Below are 13,790 nucleotides of genomic sequence, written 5' to 3'. Positions count from 1 at the left end.
TGGGGCGGCAGGATACCTCCCTGCCGCCCATTCTCCCGGCATTTGGCTACAGTGCAAAAGGCTTTTAGAAGCCTTTTGTGTGTGTGCGCGTGCACGCACACAATTTCTTTAGTAATTGGGGCGGCAGGATACCTCCCTGCCGCCCCTTCCCCCACTTAGTGCAAAGGGCTTTCCTTGCTGCAGTGCAAAAGGCTTTTAGAAGCCTTTTGCACGCGTGCCCGTACTTTCTTCAGTAATCAGGGCGGCAGGATACCTCCCTGCCGCCCCTTCTCCCGCTTTGTTGCAAAAGGCTTTTAGAAGTGCGCAGCCTTTTGCAGCGAAGTGGGAGAAGGGGCGTCAGGGAGGTATCCTGCCGCCCCGATTACTGAAGGAAGTATGGGCGCATGCGCAAAAGGCTTCTAAAAGCCTTTTGCACTGCAGCAGGGAAAGCCTTTTGCACTAAGCGGGGGAAGGGGCGGCAGGGAGGTATCCTGCCACCCCGATTACTAAAGAAATTGTGTACTTCTAAAAGCCTTTTGCACTGCAGCCAAGTGCCGGGAGAAGAGGCGGCAGGGAGGTATCCTGCCGCCCTAATTACTAAAGAAAATATGGGCACCGGATGGTAAGTTAACCCTCCCCCGCCCTTAAAGGACCCCCCCCCCCAAATCCACCCAAATCTGAACCGCCCATGTCCAGACCAGTCCGGAGGCCTGTAGAATGGCCTCCGGACCGGTCCGGGCACCTCACTACCTCCCTCAGTGCTGTGAGTGTGATTTGAAGTTGCTTTGCTCAACATTTACCCCGCAGCATGAAGCCATGTGTGAATAACTCCCTGGTGGGTCACCAGATATGGTGGGCTGCATTTGGTTTGGTGGGTCATAAGGCCTTTCTAAAGTACAGGCCTTCCTAAAGGCCTTATGCCAAGAGCCCCTTCTTATATTAACTCTTTTGTACACTTAGGGTACAACTAGAAATGTAAAACATCTGTAAATTTTGAAGCTATGGGAATTATTTTTTGTTGCAGGAAACTGAAAATCGGGGGGGGGGGGCATATACAATGCTTATTTTTTAAACCTATTAAATTTAAGTGAGAAAATGAACTATGTACAGCTCAACCCACAGGTTCCTATTTAAAACAAAAACATTTACACTTTTAAGTGTCACATGTAGTGCTAGTTTGACACCAGCACAGCATTCCTCCACGGGCTGCTTCTGGTGTCTAACTTTGTGTTTCTTTTTAGATTGTGAGTCCTGTTGGGGACAGGGAACCATCTTATTCTTTTCTTCTTCCTCCTATGCAAACTACTTTGAGAACGTTTATGTTGGAAAGCAGCATATAAATAATAGTAGTAATATGCAGTTTATGTACTTCCTTTTGAGGGTCTTGATGTCGTGGTGGAATGGAATAGGAAGAGGAGAAAGCAAATTTTCCAAGCTACTCACTTTAAATGTTCAGGTTCTCCTGATATGGCTTTGCTACCTTAAATAGGTCTCTTGCAGCAACTGTCTGCTTTGACTGTCTTTTATCTCTCTCTACACAAGAAAGCAGGGCAGTAGGCTGCTTGTTTTCCTGTAGGAGAGTGAAATATGGGGTCACAGTTCTTTGAAGTGAGAGAATATCTCCAAGATGAACAGGGGCCAGATCTGAAGGACAGGATATCAGTTTTCTCCATATCAAAGGTGGAGGCAGGCCAGAGGAAAGCAGCAGCAATTCACGAGCAAATGAGGGCTGTATAGGAAGGAGTTTGGTCTGGGACCGTGCATCTTGTGAAGGGCAAAGGCTGAAATGCATCTGGACTTTATGAGTTACATTTAACTCTATATTATACATAATTAGAATTGTAATTATCATAAAACATCATCATTTTATACAGTTGTTAGACAGCATTTTGAAAGAACAATGGGAAGGAAGTGATCACATTATTTTAAAACCATGCTGCCTTGCAAAAAATAACCACACATACAGTGCCCCAAATACTTGGAACAGGGCCCTTTCCATCCATTTTGATGGCATTTGCTTAGCTTTGTTATTATAATACAAATGATATGCACAAAAAGTTGACAGGTTTAATGAATATGAATAAAATAAACCCAGCAACACTGGTATGTTCATGGAGTGCTATATGGGGACTAGTCACATACATTTGAATGAACACATAAATATTTATAATCTTGCTCAGCATGCCATGTCACAAATGAATTCAGGCTTGCATTGCAATGCTGGCACTCCTTGATTAATACACACAAAGCTTTTAATAAAGATGTAGAATTAAAAAACCCAGCGCATTTCTCTCACTTGTGTTACAGGATCAAAACCTATATGAGTCTCAAATTCAAATTTTTAAAATACTTAGTATTTATTTCCTACTTTTCCTAAACATTCAAAGCACTTCAGATATATTCTTTCAAAGCTGTTATTCTCTTTATATGGCAGCAAGTCCAAGTCTGCCACTGAGCAAACAGCCAGCCACAGCCACACTTGTCTCCTTGTAGGATAGGTTTTTGTACATTTCTCTGCATAGCATTTAGACTTTATGTATTTAGGTGTACATGAAATGCATTTTTGTATATACTTAGAAATATGGAATGTGAAGTGGCTCTCAGTAATCCTTACCTCAATCCTGTAATGCAAGTATTTTTATCCATATGCTACTGGCAGTGGGAGGTGGCAAAGATGGGAAACTCAGGCAGTGACTTGCTTAAGGCTACCCACAGAATTAATGGCTCAGCTGAAATGCAAGCTGGGAACTTGCAGCTCATGAGCTGCAAGTATAACAGCTCTCAAACCATAGTCAGTGTAACATTTTCGGAGCAACACGTTTTCTTCCTCTCTTGTTGTCTCTCAAACAAAGATCCCAGTTGTCAAATATATCTCGGCCTTATTCAGGGATATAGCTTTTTTGTTTTGTATTTTAGACACCCTTCAGGGCATATTAGCTTCATAGGTTTCTAGATCACAGCCAAAACATTCTTAAGTTATTTTTCCTCATTATTAGTATTCATTTTTTACTGTTTATTTAAAGCAAAGGTAGTAGATAAAATTAAATGTGAGCAGTGGTGCTCTTATCCCTGGACTTTGGGGCCGAAGTCGAGGGCCTCCACAACCCCTGGGGGCCCTCATATCCTCTTTAGTTTGTCCTGGGTGGTGTGGTTGCCACTGGCCCACACTGCGCCGATCAGCCAAGTGTAATTGTGACCTACGCTGGGTACTTTAGAGACAGAGTGGGGAGTGGAGAGAGAAATATGTGGGATGGGAATATGTTAAGTTGCAAGTTGAAATGTTTCAGCTGCTGCATATTTGCATAAATATACCTGTTTTATATTCTTACATTCTTGTGATTTCAGTTGCTGTTTGTGCCCTCAAGAACCCACGTGTTAAAAATACTGTATTTGTCACTCTGTGTGTGTGTTGGGGGATTATGCTTGTGGAGGGGTGGGGGGCTCCAGTAGGGGGGCCTCCAAAGGACTTTAGGTCCAGGCTCCAAAATTACCTAAGTGCGCCTCTGGATGTGGGAAACATATAGGTTAATCATAATGATCTTTGAGAGTAGTGTATATAATCTAAAATCCATACTTTGTGCTCAAATACATCATTAGAAAAATGTTCATCGTCAAACAAATCCATAGTAATTTATTTTCCATTGTGGGCTAGTTGCTAAAGCCTGAGTTCCTCATTGATTAGAGTTTCAGTTCATGGAATTTAATAATACAAGGTAACATAATGATACTGAAGTTAATTGCCAAATACTAGTAAACAACAGTATTGGATTACTTTCTGGTTTAGGAAGAGCTATCATATTTTATCAAGCTACGGAGTCCACTGCTGTGCTAGTCGAGCCAGCTCTCTAGTGACATGCACTTTGAAGTTTGTGCAATATAAAAATGTTTTTAAAATGACTTCGTTTCAAGATGATTCCCAGTAACTCTCATATAAAGTTGTAATTTACTTTGGTGACCATGTATAATTTTGACACAAATTATGCACATGTACCCAGAGAAGAAGAATAGATCCATTGGGGAGAAACCCATGATTATTAAAATAGATTTCAACACCTGATTTCTCTCTTGCTGTGTATTTGTAGTAGTTATACTGCTAATTTATTTATAGATATTACAGACACAGGGCTATAATTTATAGGGCTGGCAAGGTAGCAATGTATCTCTTGGAATGAAGGAGTAAGTTCGTGGAACATGGGTGGCTTCAATCTCCCCTTCCAATGTTATAAAATTGCAGCTGTCTCACCTATACATGCCCATTTGAAGCATTGCTAAATTGTTGCTGCTGCCCTCCTTTGCTTGGCAAGAATTACATGAGACCTGAGAAGCCTCTTCCGATTCAGAGCTACAGATGCTGCTGTGCAGATGTCTGTTAATGCTTCACATTTTTAAAGGTGCCTTTGTTGTAACCTAGAATCTTGAGTTAAGCCTTGGTCTAGTAAGCTGATTTTTATTAGTCTGTGCAAATCTCTGTGCTCTACCATTTAGCAATATGTAGGTTTATTTCCTGCCATATTTCAAGAGCTCAGGATATATTCTTACCACATTTTATCCTCACAAGAAACAACCCTGAAAAGTAGGTTGGATAGAGAAGAGAGGCTGACTTTCCCACTGGGTTTCTTACATTCTGTATCTACCTATTCTCTATTTATTATATATTTTGAAGAGTTTGTGGGTCTTTTGTGCAACAGAAAGCCATATTTTCTGAGATACCAAATTTTGCATACACAATTTTGCCACTGAAATTAGTTGAAAGCACTATTCTTTACATTGGAATATGCTGGGCTGGGCGGAGAGGATTTGTTTGTTTATTTATTTATTTATATATAGAAGAAATGCTGAATATTATATTTTAACTGTTATTGTTCCCAACAGATCTTAACACTGAGTAATCAGATAAATAATTCAAAAATAGCATCATGCCTAATAGAAGCAGAAGATCTTTCTCATATTCTCATTTATGATTATTCTATGACAATTATTCAATACATTATATCTATCAGATTTGTATACTGCTCCAAATGTTTGTCTCTGTGCAGTTAACAATAACATAAAAACAAGTTAAAAACATACACAAAAGCTTAAAACAATTTAGATAATTTAAAATCACAGATTAAAACCTAAACATTTAAAAAGCTGAAAAAGCTTGGGTGAAGAGGTGGGTTTTCAATTGCTTTTAAAAAATTGTTAGAGATGGGGAGGATCATATTTAAGTAAGGAGCGCATTCCACAATCTCGGGGCAGCAACCGAGAAGGCCCACCTCCGTGTAGCCACCAGCCGAGCTAGCAGCAGCAGGAGACGGACCTCTCCAGACGACCTCTATGGGCAGTGGGGCTCATAATGAAGAAGACATTCTCTTAAATACCCTAGGATAAATCTTATATAAATCCTATGATAATTTTTCTATAAAATGAATAATGTTTGAAGTTGAAATCCTATAAATTTCAAACTGTTCTTTTACTTCCAGAAGAGAGCTGGTCTTGTGGTAGCAAGCATGACTTGTCCGTTAGCTAAGCAGGGTCCACCCTGCTTGCATTTGACTGGAAGACTAGAAGTGTGAGCACTGCAAGATATTCCCCTCAGGGGATGGAGCCACTCTGGGAAGAGCAGAAGGTTCCAAGTTCTCTCCCTGGCTTTTCCAAGATAGGGCTGAGAGAGATTCCTGCCTGCAACCTTGGAGAAGCCACTGCCAGTCTGTGAAGACAATACGAGCAAGATTGACCAATGGTCTGATTCAGTATATGGTGGCTTCCTATGTTCCTATGTTCCCTTTTGCAAGTCCATTAATTAAAAATGCTATTACAGAGATTTAATTTCTTGAGCTTTCCGATCAATGTAATCTACACAAAATGACTTTGCCTAGTCAATGATGGGCCTCACCTACTAGTTGAGTGTTCCCTGTAAAAGAGATTCCCAGCTGTTGTTGACTAAAAATCCCATAATCCCCAGACAAAGGCCATTGATGCTCAGAGCTGTAGTCAACAAAACCTTGGAATCCCTGTTACACAGAATATTGTACTAGTCAACTGTCTGTATATATAATTTGCTAGGACGTACCCATGGCTAATCCCATGTGTGGCAGCTCTCATGAAAGTTCGTGAGTGAGCTGCTGGGAGGGGGAGAGGAAAGTGACAGCGGAAGTGAAGATAAGGTTAATGGGCAGGCCAATAGGTAGGCAGGGAGAGAAAGGAGGGAAGTGGCAGGGGAAAAGAAAGCAGCGGCCGGGGGCAGGGGCAGCAGCCGCGATAAAAGGTGAATGGGTGGGCAGATGGTGGTGGTGGGGAGAGGAAGTGGTGGGCAGTGGCAGCAGATGGCCGGCCAGAGAAAGTAAATGGCAGGTGGGCTGGTGGGCAGGGGAAGAGTAAGCAGCGGGAGGGGGGAGGGTGCTGAGTGCCCAGACAGCCCAGCTGCCGCTCTTACGAGACCAACTGAGCAGGCGGTGGAGAGGGTGGCACAGCCTCCAGCCAAATGACAGGCTGGGCCTCACTGGGGCCCAATGAGGCCTAGAAACAGTGCAGCCGCCTTCTTCGGGGTGAGCGGAGGGAGGGACAAATGGGCGATCGGCGAGTGGATGGGGGGAGGAACAGGCGACCGGTGAGTGGGTGGAGGAGGAACGGTTGAGTGGGTGGCAGGAGGAATGGATGACCAGCGAGTGAGTGGGAGATAGGAACCGGCGAGCAGGGGAGGGAAGAATGGGTGAGCAGGGGGGAGAGGGAAGAATGGGCGACTGGTTAATGGGGAGAGGGAAGAACGGGCAAGTACGGGGTGGGTGCCAAAGGCTGAGTGCACTAGCGCACAGATGTTCTTTGTGGGTTCAGTTAGTAGTCCATAATGTAACATTCTGAATCTACTTCCAGTGTAACACTTTCAACAGCAGCTTTGTCAGGCTGCAGTTCCACAAAGCAGTAAAGCTTCAAACATTTGGACAAACATTTGGACAAATCAAGCAAGTACTTTGTCTTAACTAAGTATATGAGGCTAAATGTCACACTTGATCTGGAGCTGCCACTCCAATAACAGCATCTTTGTGCTGAATTCTCTCTCTTCCCCCATAACATGTAGGATCACTTAATCCCTGTCATAGGAACATAGGAAACTGCCATATATTAAGTCACACCACTGGTCCATCTAGCTCAGTATTGTCTACACAGACTGACAGCGGCTTCTCCAAGGTTGCAGGCAGGAATTTTTCTCAGCCGAGTCTTGGAGATGCCAGGGAGGGAACTTGAAACCTAGGTGCTCTTACCAGAGCGGATCCATCCCCTAAGGGAAATATTGTACAGTGCTCACACATCAAGTCTCCCATTCAAATGCAAACCAGGGCAGAGCCTGCTTAGCTAAGGGCCATGCTTGCTACCACAAGACCAGCTCTCCTCAGCTGTCATGTCTATGTCCTGATGTCATTATGTTGTATGTTTCCCTAACCTCACCCACAGGAGACAGACTCACACAGTATATTAATACCAGGATGTGGAGTGAATGATACGATTTTATAAGGGGAAGTGGGGAAAGTATTGAGTTACAGCAGCCAGTTCCTTTTCATACTGGGCACAACTAATCCCACTTTGCTGAAAGACTGGTGGTTATGCCAGAGTGAATGAAGTCTGCGGAAACTAGAAGACCTGAGTCATATTTCTTTCTCAGAGTCTTATTTCTCACTATATATAATATATAGTTTATGGTGCGTTTTGTTGATACTTCCAAGGAACTAAATGTTTTCATTGATTCTCCAACCCCTTTCTCAGCGCTCTAAATTCTCGAGATAATCTTGTACATTCTTTTCTAATGAAAAACAGAGGAGTGACATTTTATCAAGTTGCATGAGAGAGGAAGAGGAAATATTGCAAAAGACTCAAAGCTACTCAGCGGGATGTAATTTAAGTATCTAAGGAATGTGCACTCACTGTTGAGTGGAGCAAAATCTGTTCACTGCTGGGATCAAGAATGGAAGGCATACGCTTCAGCAAGATATTTGGATTTGAGTGCTTTTGCTGCCTTTGAAGATGGTTCAAAGACCTCAGTTGGTGCAGAATTTGGCTGCTTCCTTATTAGCTGGTGGGAACAAGTCACACCTGGACTGAGGAAACTATATTGACTCCCTATTTGTTTCATAGCACAGTTCAGAAGTGTAGGTTTTAACTTTGTAAGGCCCTCAGTGGCCTGGGTCTAAGACATCTTTGGATGCACAATAGTCTTGCCATGCACTAAAGTGGACTGACAAAGCCTTGCTCCAAATCCTTCCTTTGTCTAAAGCAAAATTGGTTGTTTAAGAAGAGTTAAGATAGAAATAGTGAGCAGCAAAATGTGTTTGCCATTAAAAATGGCTTTTTCTGTTTCTGTGGGAGGATTGGTATTCATTCCTGGCAATTTAGCTCTGCTACTATCTTTCTACATCTGTTTGTTTGCCTCTCTGATGCTCATTATTGTACAACACAATGTTTTTGCTGAGATCGTCTTTATGGATTTTAGGCTCTAGGATAATTGTGAAACAATGTGCTGGAATGAAAGGCTTACTCATATGTGAGTGGAACTTTCTCTTGTCTTAGCAGAGTGTGTGTGGCTGTGACTGATAGTTCTACAAAATTAAGCTTAACATTTATGGGCTTCTGCAGCAACCACCCTCCTCCTTACAAATGTTTTTCTTATAAACAAGTATACGTAGACAAAACAAACATTTACACAGTCATGTGGTTCACAATGAGGACAGATAAATCTGGGAGCAGATTGTGTGAACAACAAATTTGTCATGGTGCATGTACAAGTGGGGGAAAATTGAAAGCTGTTGTGGGGAAGGGTTTCATTAGCACAGTTTTGAGATGTGTTCTGTTTTGGCACTTGAAACATAGCAGTTTCCGGTGTTCCTGGAACCTTTACAGTGGGTGGTAAGAAAATTCATACGGGGGAAAATGATTTCTTGAAACACAAGACAGTGTTTTTTCTAAGACTACACCGGAGTGGGACCTAGCATTTTGTGGCATTTAAGGATTGCTGTAAACAAATATAGTATGTGCAATAGCACATTGCTAACTCAAGTTAATCAATCAATTTACTGCATTTAGCATTTTAAGGTAAGCTTCCTAGACACATTCTTAAAATGCACGTCGGGAAGCAGCCAATAAATGGTCTCTTTTCTGGGACGTGTATCTGAGAAATTTCTGGGAGCTTGACCTCCATTCACAAATCTCAGACTTAGGGACACATTATAGAGATGCATGTATTTGGCTATTTTGTGACTGCTTGCTTCCTAGATTTAGAGGACAGGTGGGGGAAGGAATGTACTCATAGGCAGTCAGGAATTACAGAGAAGTTGTTTTCATGACCTGGTAGGGTGGCTGGTGGACGGGCAGCGGGAAGACTGCAGAAGCCCACCTTCCCCGCAGATGATCTCCGAGGACCATTTGAGAGCATGAATCATGCGTCCAGATGGTCTGCCACTGACCCAGGGACCATGGAGGTTGGTCAGGGGCTGGGGCACAGGAGAGCTTGTCTTGAGAGGAGAGCTGGTCTTGTGGTAGCAATCATGGCTTGTCCCCCTAGCTACGCAGGGTCTGCCCTGGTTGCATTTGAATGGAAGACCACATGTGAGCACTGCAAGATATTCCCCTCAGGCTCCCCTCAGGGGATGGAGCCGCTCTGGGAAGAGCAGAAGGTTCCAAGTTCCTTCCCTGGCATCTCCAAGATAGGGCTGAGAGAGATTCCCGCCTGCAACCTTGGAGAAGCTGCTGCCGGTCTGTGTAGACAATACTGAGCTAGATAGACCAATGGTCTGACTCAGTATATGGCAGTTTCCTATGTTCCTATATTCCACATTGTCCTGGCTTCTGGAAATCCACAATGCACTGTGTGAACGTGCGGTGCATTGTGGGGATCCCTCTGGTGACAGGTGGGCACCTATCAGTGCTTCAGTGCTGGCTGCCGCCGCTGGCACATGAACAGGGAAACACAGCTAAGGTAGTGTTTGCTCCTTTAACCTTGTTTATGAGGTGGGCTCCTCAGACGGGTTTGCCACCATGGTGTTGCCAGGAGCTGCATGTTTCCCTGTGGTTCTTATGGGTAGCCATGCCCAGGCTTGGCTGCCTTAGCTTGGTCTGGGCTGCTCGTGGGAAGAACCTCAGGGTGTGCTACGTGACTATTGCAAAGTGAACGTAAAAATACCATTTCTCCATAATGTTACTGAGGTTCTGGTGCCGCACTGCTTCAGTAGCCATGTCAGGTTTTATCCATGTGCTATGTTAATGATAATTGTATGGACGTCAGAGATTTTAGGTTTCATATTTACATTTGTAAATTTTACATGGAAGTTCATAGTAAACATTCATTACAATTTCTCAGTATTTTCATGCCTATAATCATTAAAGGGAGCAAAAGTGCTGACTTCTGTAACATATTAACACTGTAATTGAATGTCTTGACACAGCAGCCACATGCCAAGAACAGCAGTATGATGTTTGGCTCATTAGGGGATTGACTGTAGAGTTACTCTTGCCCCGTTCCCTCGCTTCCAGTCAATATCTTCTTCTGCAGCTAATGTTTACTGGTCTCATTTGGTTGCTCACTTTATAAGTAGTGGCTGCTGTTTTATTTTTGTATATTTATGGTATAGAAATAAAAGATTTCTGCTTGATTAACATGATTAGTAATATACAAGATGTTGACATTATTCAAGCTCAAAGAGTTTTTCTCTACTCTCCATTCTTAAAATTATAGGCTGAGGAATCTTGTAAATGCAATGGCTGGAAAAACCCTAATCCACCTGCTACTCCACCTCGGGCAGATCTGCAGCAGACAGCTGTGAGCCTTGCTGAACCATGCCGTAGCTGTAATCATGCACTAGGTAGGTTTTGCAGCCTTTTCTTTTTGAATGTCTGTAGCTTTATTTGAAGTTATGGCCGACACCATTCCAATATCTCAGGAAAGGTCCCACTATATTAAACAAGCATACCTACTTGATTAAAATTCCAACATGCATGTGCTTATTTTTACAACTATCAGATTGCATGACAACTTCATAAGTTCTGCTCTAACTGAAAACACGAAATAACAACTGAAGGGTTAAGCAACAATTAGCAAATCAAAATAATGGTTTAATGTGAAGAAGTGTAAATGGAAACATGTTCATCTAGAACTTCATTCTCTTTGGTACACACTTTCTTGGGGGCTGTACATTGGAGCGTGTGGGATGGAAGTTGTGGTATTTATTTACCTGTTATCAGTTTCTGGTGTTTTAACCTTGAATTTATTGTAGGCCTCAAGTTCTGCATTCAGGATTGCTACACATATATTACAAAATTCCTAAATAGAAGGCATTTTTGTATGTTTTGATTGATTGATTGATTGAGTGCTGTCAAGTCTGTGTTGACTCTTAGAGACCACATAGACAAATTCACTCCAGAATGATCTGTCTTCAGCTTGTCCTTTTAGGTCTCTCAGTTAGTCCTGATTTAATATTATGAAATCAATTATTATATATTATAATGAAATTATAATGAAATCACTTTTAAGATTATGATGTCACAGCCCCCCCCCCCATTTTTTTGCTGCATATATGTATACTTGTGTACAAGTGTGCATATCTTGGGAGGCTGCAAATAGCTCTGCAGCTTCTCAGCATAGATTTCATGCAGTACTGTATGCACTGCAGGTACATACAGAGGTGATAGACTTGGGTCAACTTCATTTTTATGAAATAACTAAAACGGGGATGGGGGGAATCCATCTTGTGATGTGGGTGTTTCCAAGTTTATTTTCAAGACCAACTTCAAAAAAGAGAGCACAGGCTTGCGGGGATATGCTGGTCTTGGACCATAATAAAGATGATTGGTTGCTTGGTTTGCAGGGCCAAGAGGTCAAATTACTTTGTTTTTGAAATTTATGACCTTCCCTTGACAACTTTACCATTGTGAAAACAAAACAACAGCAATAGTAGTCATTGCCATGGTTTTGTTTCACTGTATCCAGCAGTCAAGATCAGGATAAATGTTAAGGTCCTGTTTCAGTGAAATAGCCATCACAGATTAAATAACTTGAACAGTGCTTTCCTATCAACTCCCACAACCTCAAACAAAAGACATTTAAATGGAGGCATTTTAAACATTAAGCTACATGGACTCTTCAGACATATGTGTGTGAATAAACTGTAAGCAAGAAGGACCAGAAGCAACAAAGGATACTTTCTCATACTGGTAAACTACCAAAAGTAAAACTATTTCAGTTTAATTGCATACTTATGCATCCTTAAGTACCCTTAAATTAACTGCAGGCTGGATTTTGCAAGATATACATTGTGAAATCCAGAAAGCTGGCAAAAATCCAAACTGACCAGTTGTTGTTTTTAAAATAAATAACTGTGATACAGGATCAAACAAATGAATTGGGAGGCATTGACTAAGCTGTCAAATTAATTTGCAGTTAGTTTCAGTTTAGAAAAAAAGGCAACTGGGGGGGGGCATGATTGACGTATATACAAATATGCATGATATGGAAGAAGTGGGCCAGTTCAGATATAATGCAGAACCACAGTTAAGTTTTGGTTCCACACAACGCCTCCTACCCTTGGGAGCACACACTTCCCTCCCAAATCAAGACTGATTATGACATCTGACCGGATTGATCTTGGTTTATTATAACCAACCTCCCTAAAATAAACATAGGCCTGAACCCAAGGGTTGAAGTGAGTTTCAGTTCTAGGTTTATTTTAGGAAAGTTGGTTAGAATAAACCAAGATCAGTTGGTTTGAATGTCACAGTTAATTGTGGTTTGTTTTTAACCTCAGTTGGAAGTCAAATTCTTCTGAGGTTCATGTGGGCAGGGGAGGGGGGACCATGCACTCCAGAGGTTTAGGGACATCATGGAAACCAAGATTCCTATGGTTCTGCATTGAAACTGGCCCAGTGGATAGGGAGAAGTTGCATGCTCTCTCCCCTGCTCAAATACACGTACACACCCCTCTACAACCAGAGGTCATACAGTACTTCTTCACACACCAAATAATCTGTGGAGTTCACTGCCACAGTGTGGTGATGGCCATTAGTTTAGATGACTTTAAAAGGGAATTAGACAAATCCATGGAGGACAAGTCTATCAGTGGCTACTAGTATGATAGTGGTGTACTTCTGAATACCAGCTGCAGGGAAGCAACTGCAGGAGAGGGGTATTGCTTTCATCTCCTGCTTGTGGGTTTCCCAGAGGCATCTGATTGACCACTCTGAGAACTACCTAGAGCCATCTGGGTGAGGTGTTATAAAAATTCAATCAATCAATCAATCAGTCAGTTGGATGCTGGACTTTAGAGGCCTTTGAGCTGATCCACTAGGGCTCTTCTTTTGTCTGGCATTGTTGCACTGAACGTGATAATCTGAAGGACATGTATCACAGTGTTGAAAGATACTATTGTGTAGTGGAGCTATTGTTTACTTATTGGCTGACTCCATAGCAGATTCTAGAGGAGCAACTCTGTAGTACAGTACTACAAAAACTGAACTGGCTGCTGGAACTACCCAGGCAAGATGTAGATACTGAAAAACTAAGCTAAATTACATCATTACTGTGCCTGAAAATTATATTTTAAATTGTCTTGTCATTATGAACTTGAGAGTGATTGCAGACTGCCTGTGAAATAAGACACTCTCTAATTGTACTTGGATGAAATAGAGATAGACTCAAACACTGCAGAACTGAAGACAGACTGGCTTATTCATAACGATATAGCCCCATAAGAAAGAATTGATTTGGACAGATTTAGCTACGTCTACAGGGGAGAGAAGGACCTTGAATCCAAACAGGCAGAGACACTTCTGAGTCCTTCCTCTTCCAC

At 42.2% G+C, this 13,790-nt stretch overlaps 1 protein-coding gene across 13 annotated transcripts in view; it reads left to right on the top strand.

Moving 5' to 3' along the window:
* The window catches only part of KAT2B (lysine acetyltransferase 2B), a 63,186-nt gene that overhangs the window by 8,969 nt on the left and 40,427 nt on the right, over positions 1-13,790 (top strand). For 11 of the 13 annotated variants that reach the window (XR_008310257.1, XM_053264114.1, XM_053264121.1 and 8 more), the window contains exon 2: positions 10,685-10,811. Coding sequence is in view for 10 of the 13 variants with exons in the window: in XM_053264114.1 (XP_053120089.1) it covers positions 10,685-10,811 (127 nt within the window). In the remaining 3 variants the exon portion in view is untranslated. Of the gene's footprint in view, positions 1-7,639; positions 7,659-9,410; positions 9,432-10,684; positions 10,812-13,790 lie in introns of those variants that run through there. The other 2 variants (XM_053264120.1, XM_053264115.1) reach the window with 2 other exon arrangements.

Source organism: Hemicordylus capensis, chromosome 6 (assembly GCF_027244095.1).
Source record: "Hemicordylus capensis ecotype Gifberg chromosome 6, rHemCap1.1.pri, whole genome shotgun sequence".
Lineage (NCBI taxonomy): Eukaryota > Metazoa > Chordata > Lepidosauria > Squamata > Cordylidae > Hemicordylus > Hemicordylus capensis.
The sequence above is the reverse complement of the archived record's forward strand: the minus strand, read 5'-3'. Positions and strand labels throughout refer to the sequence as shown.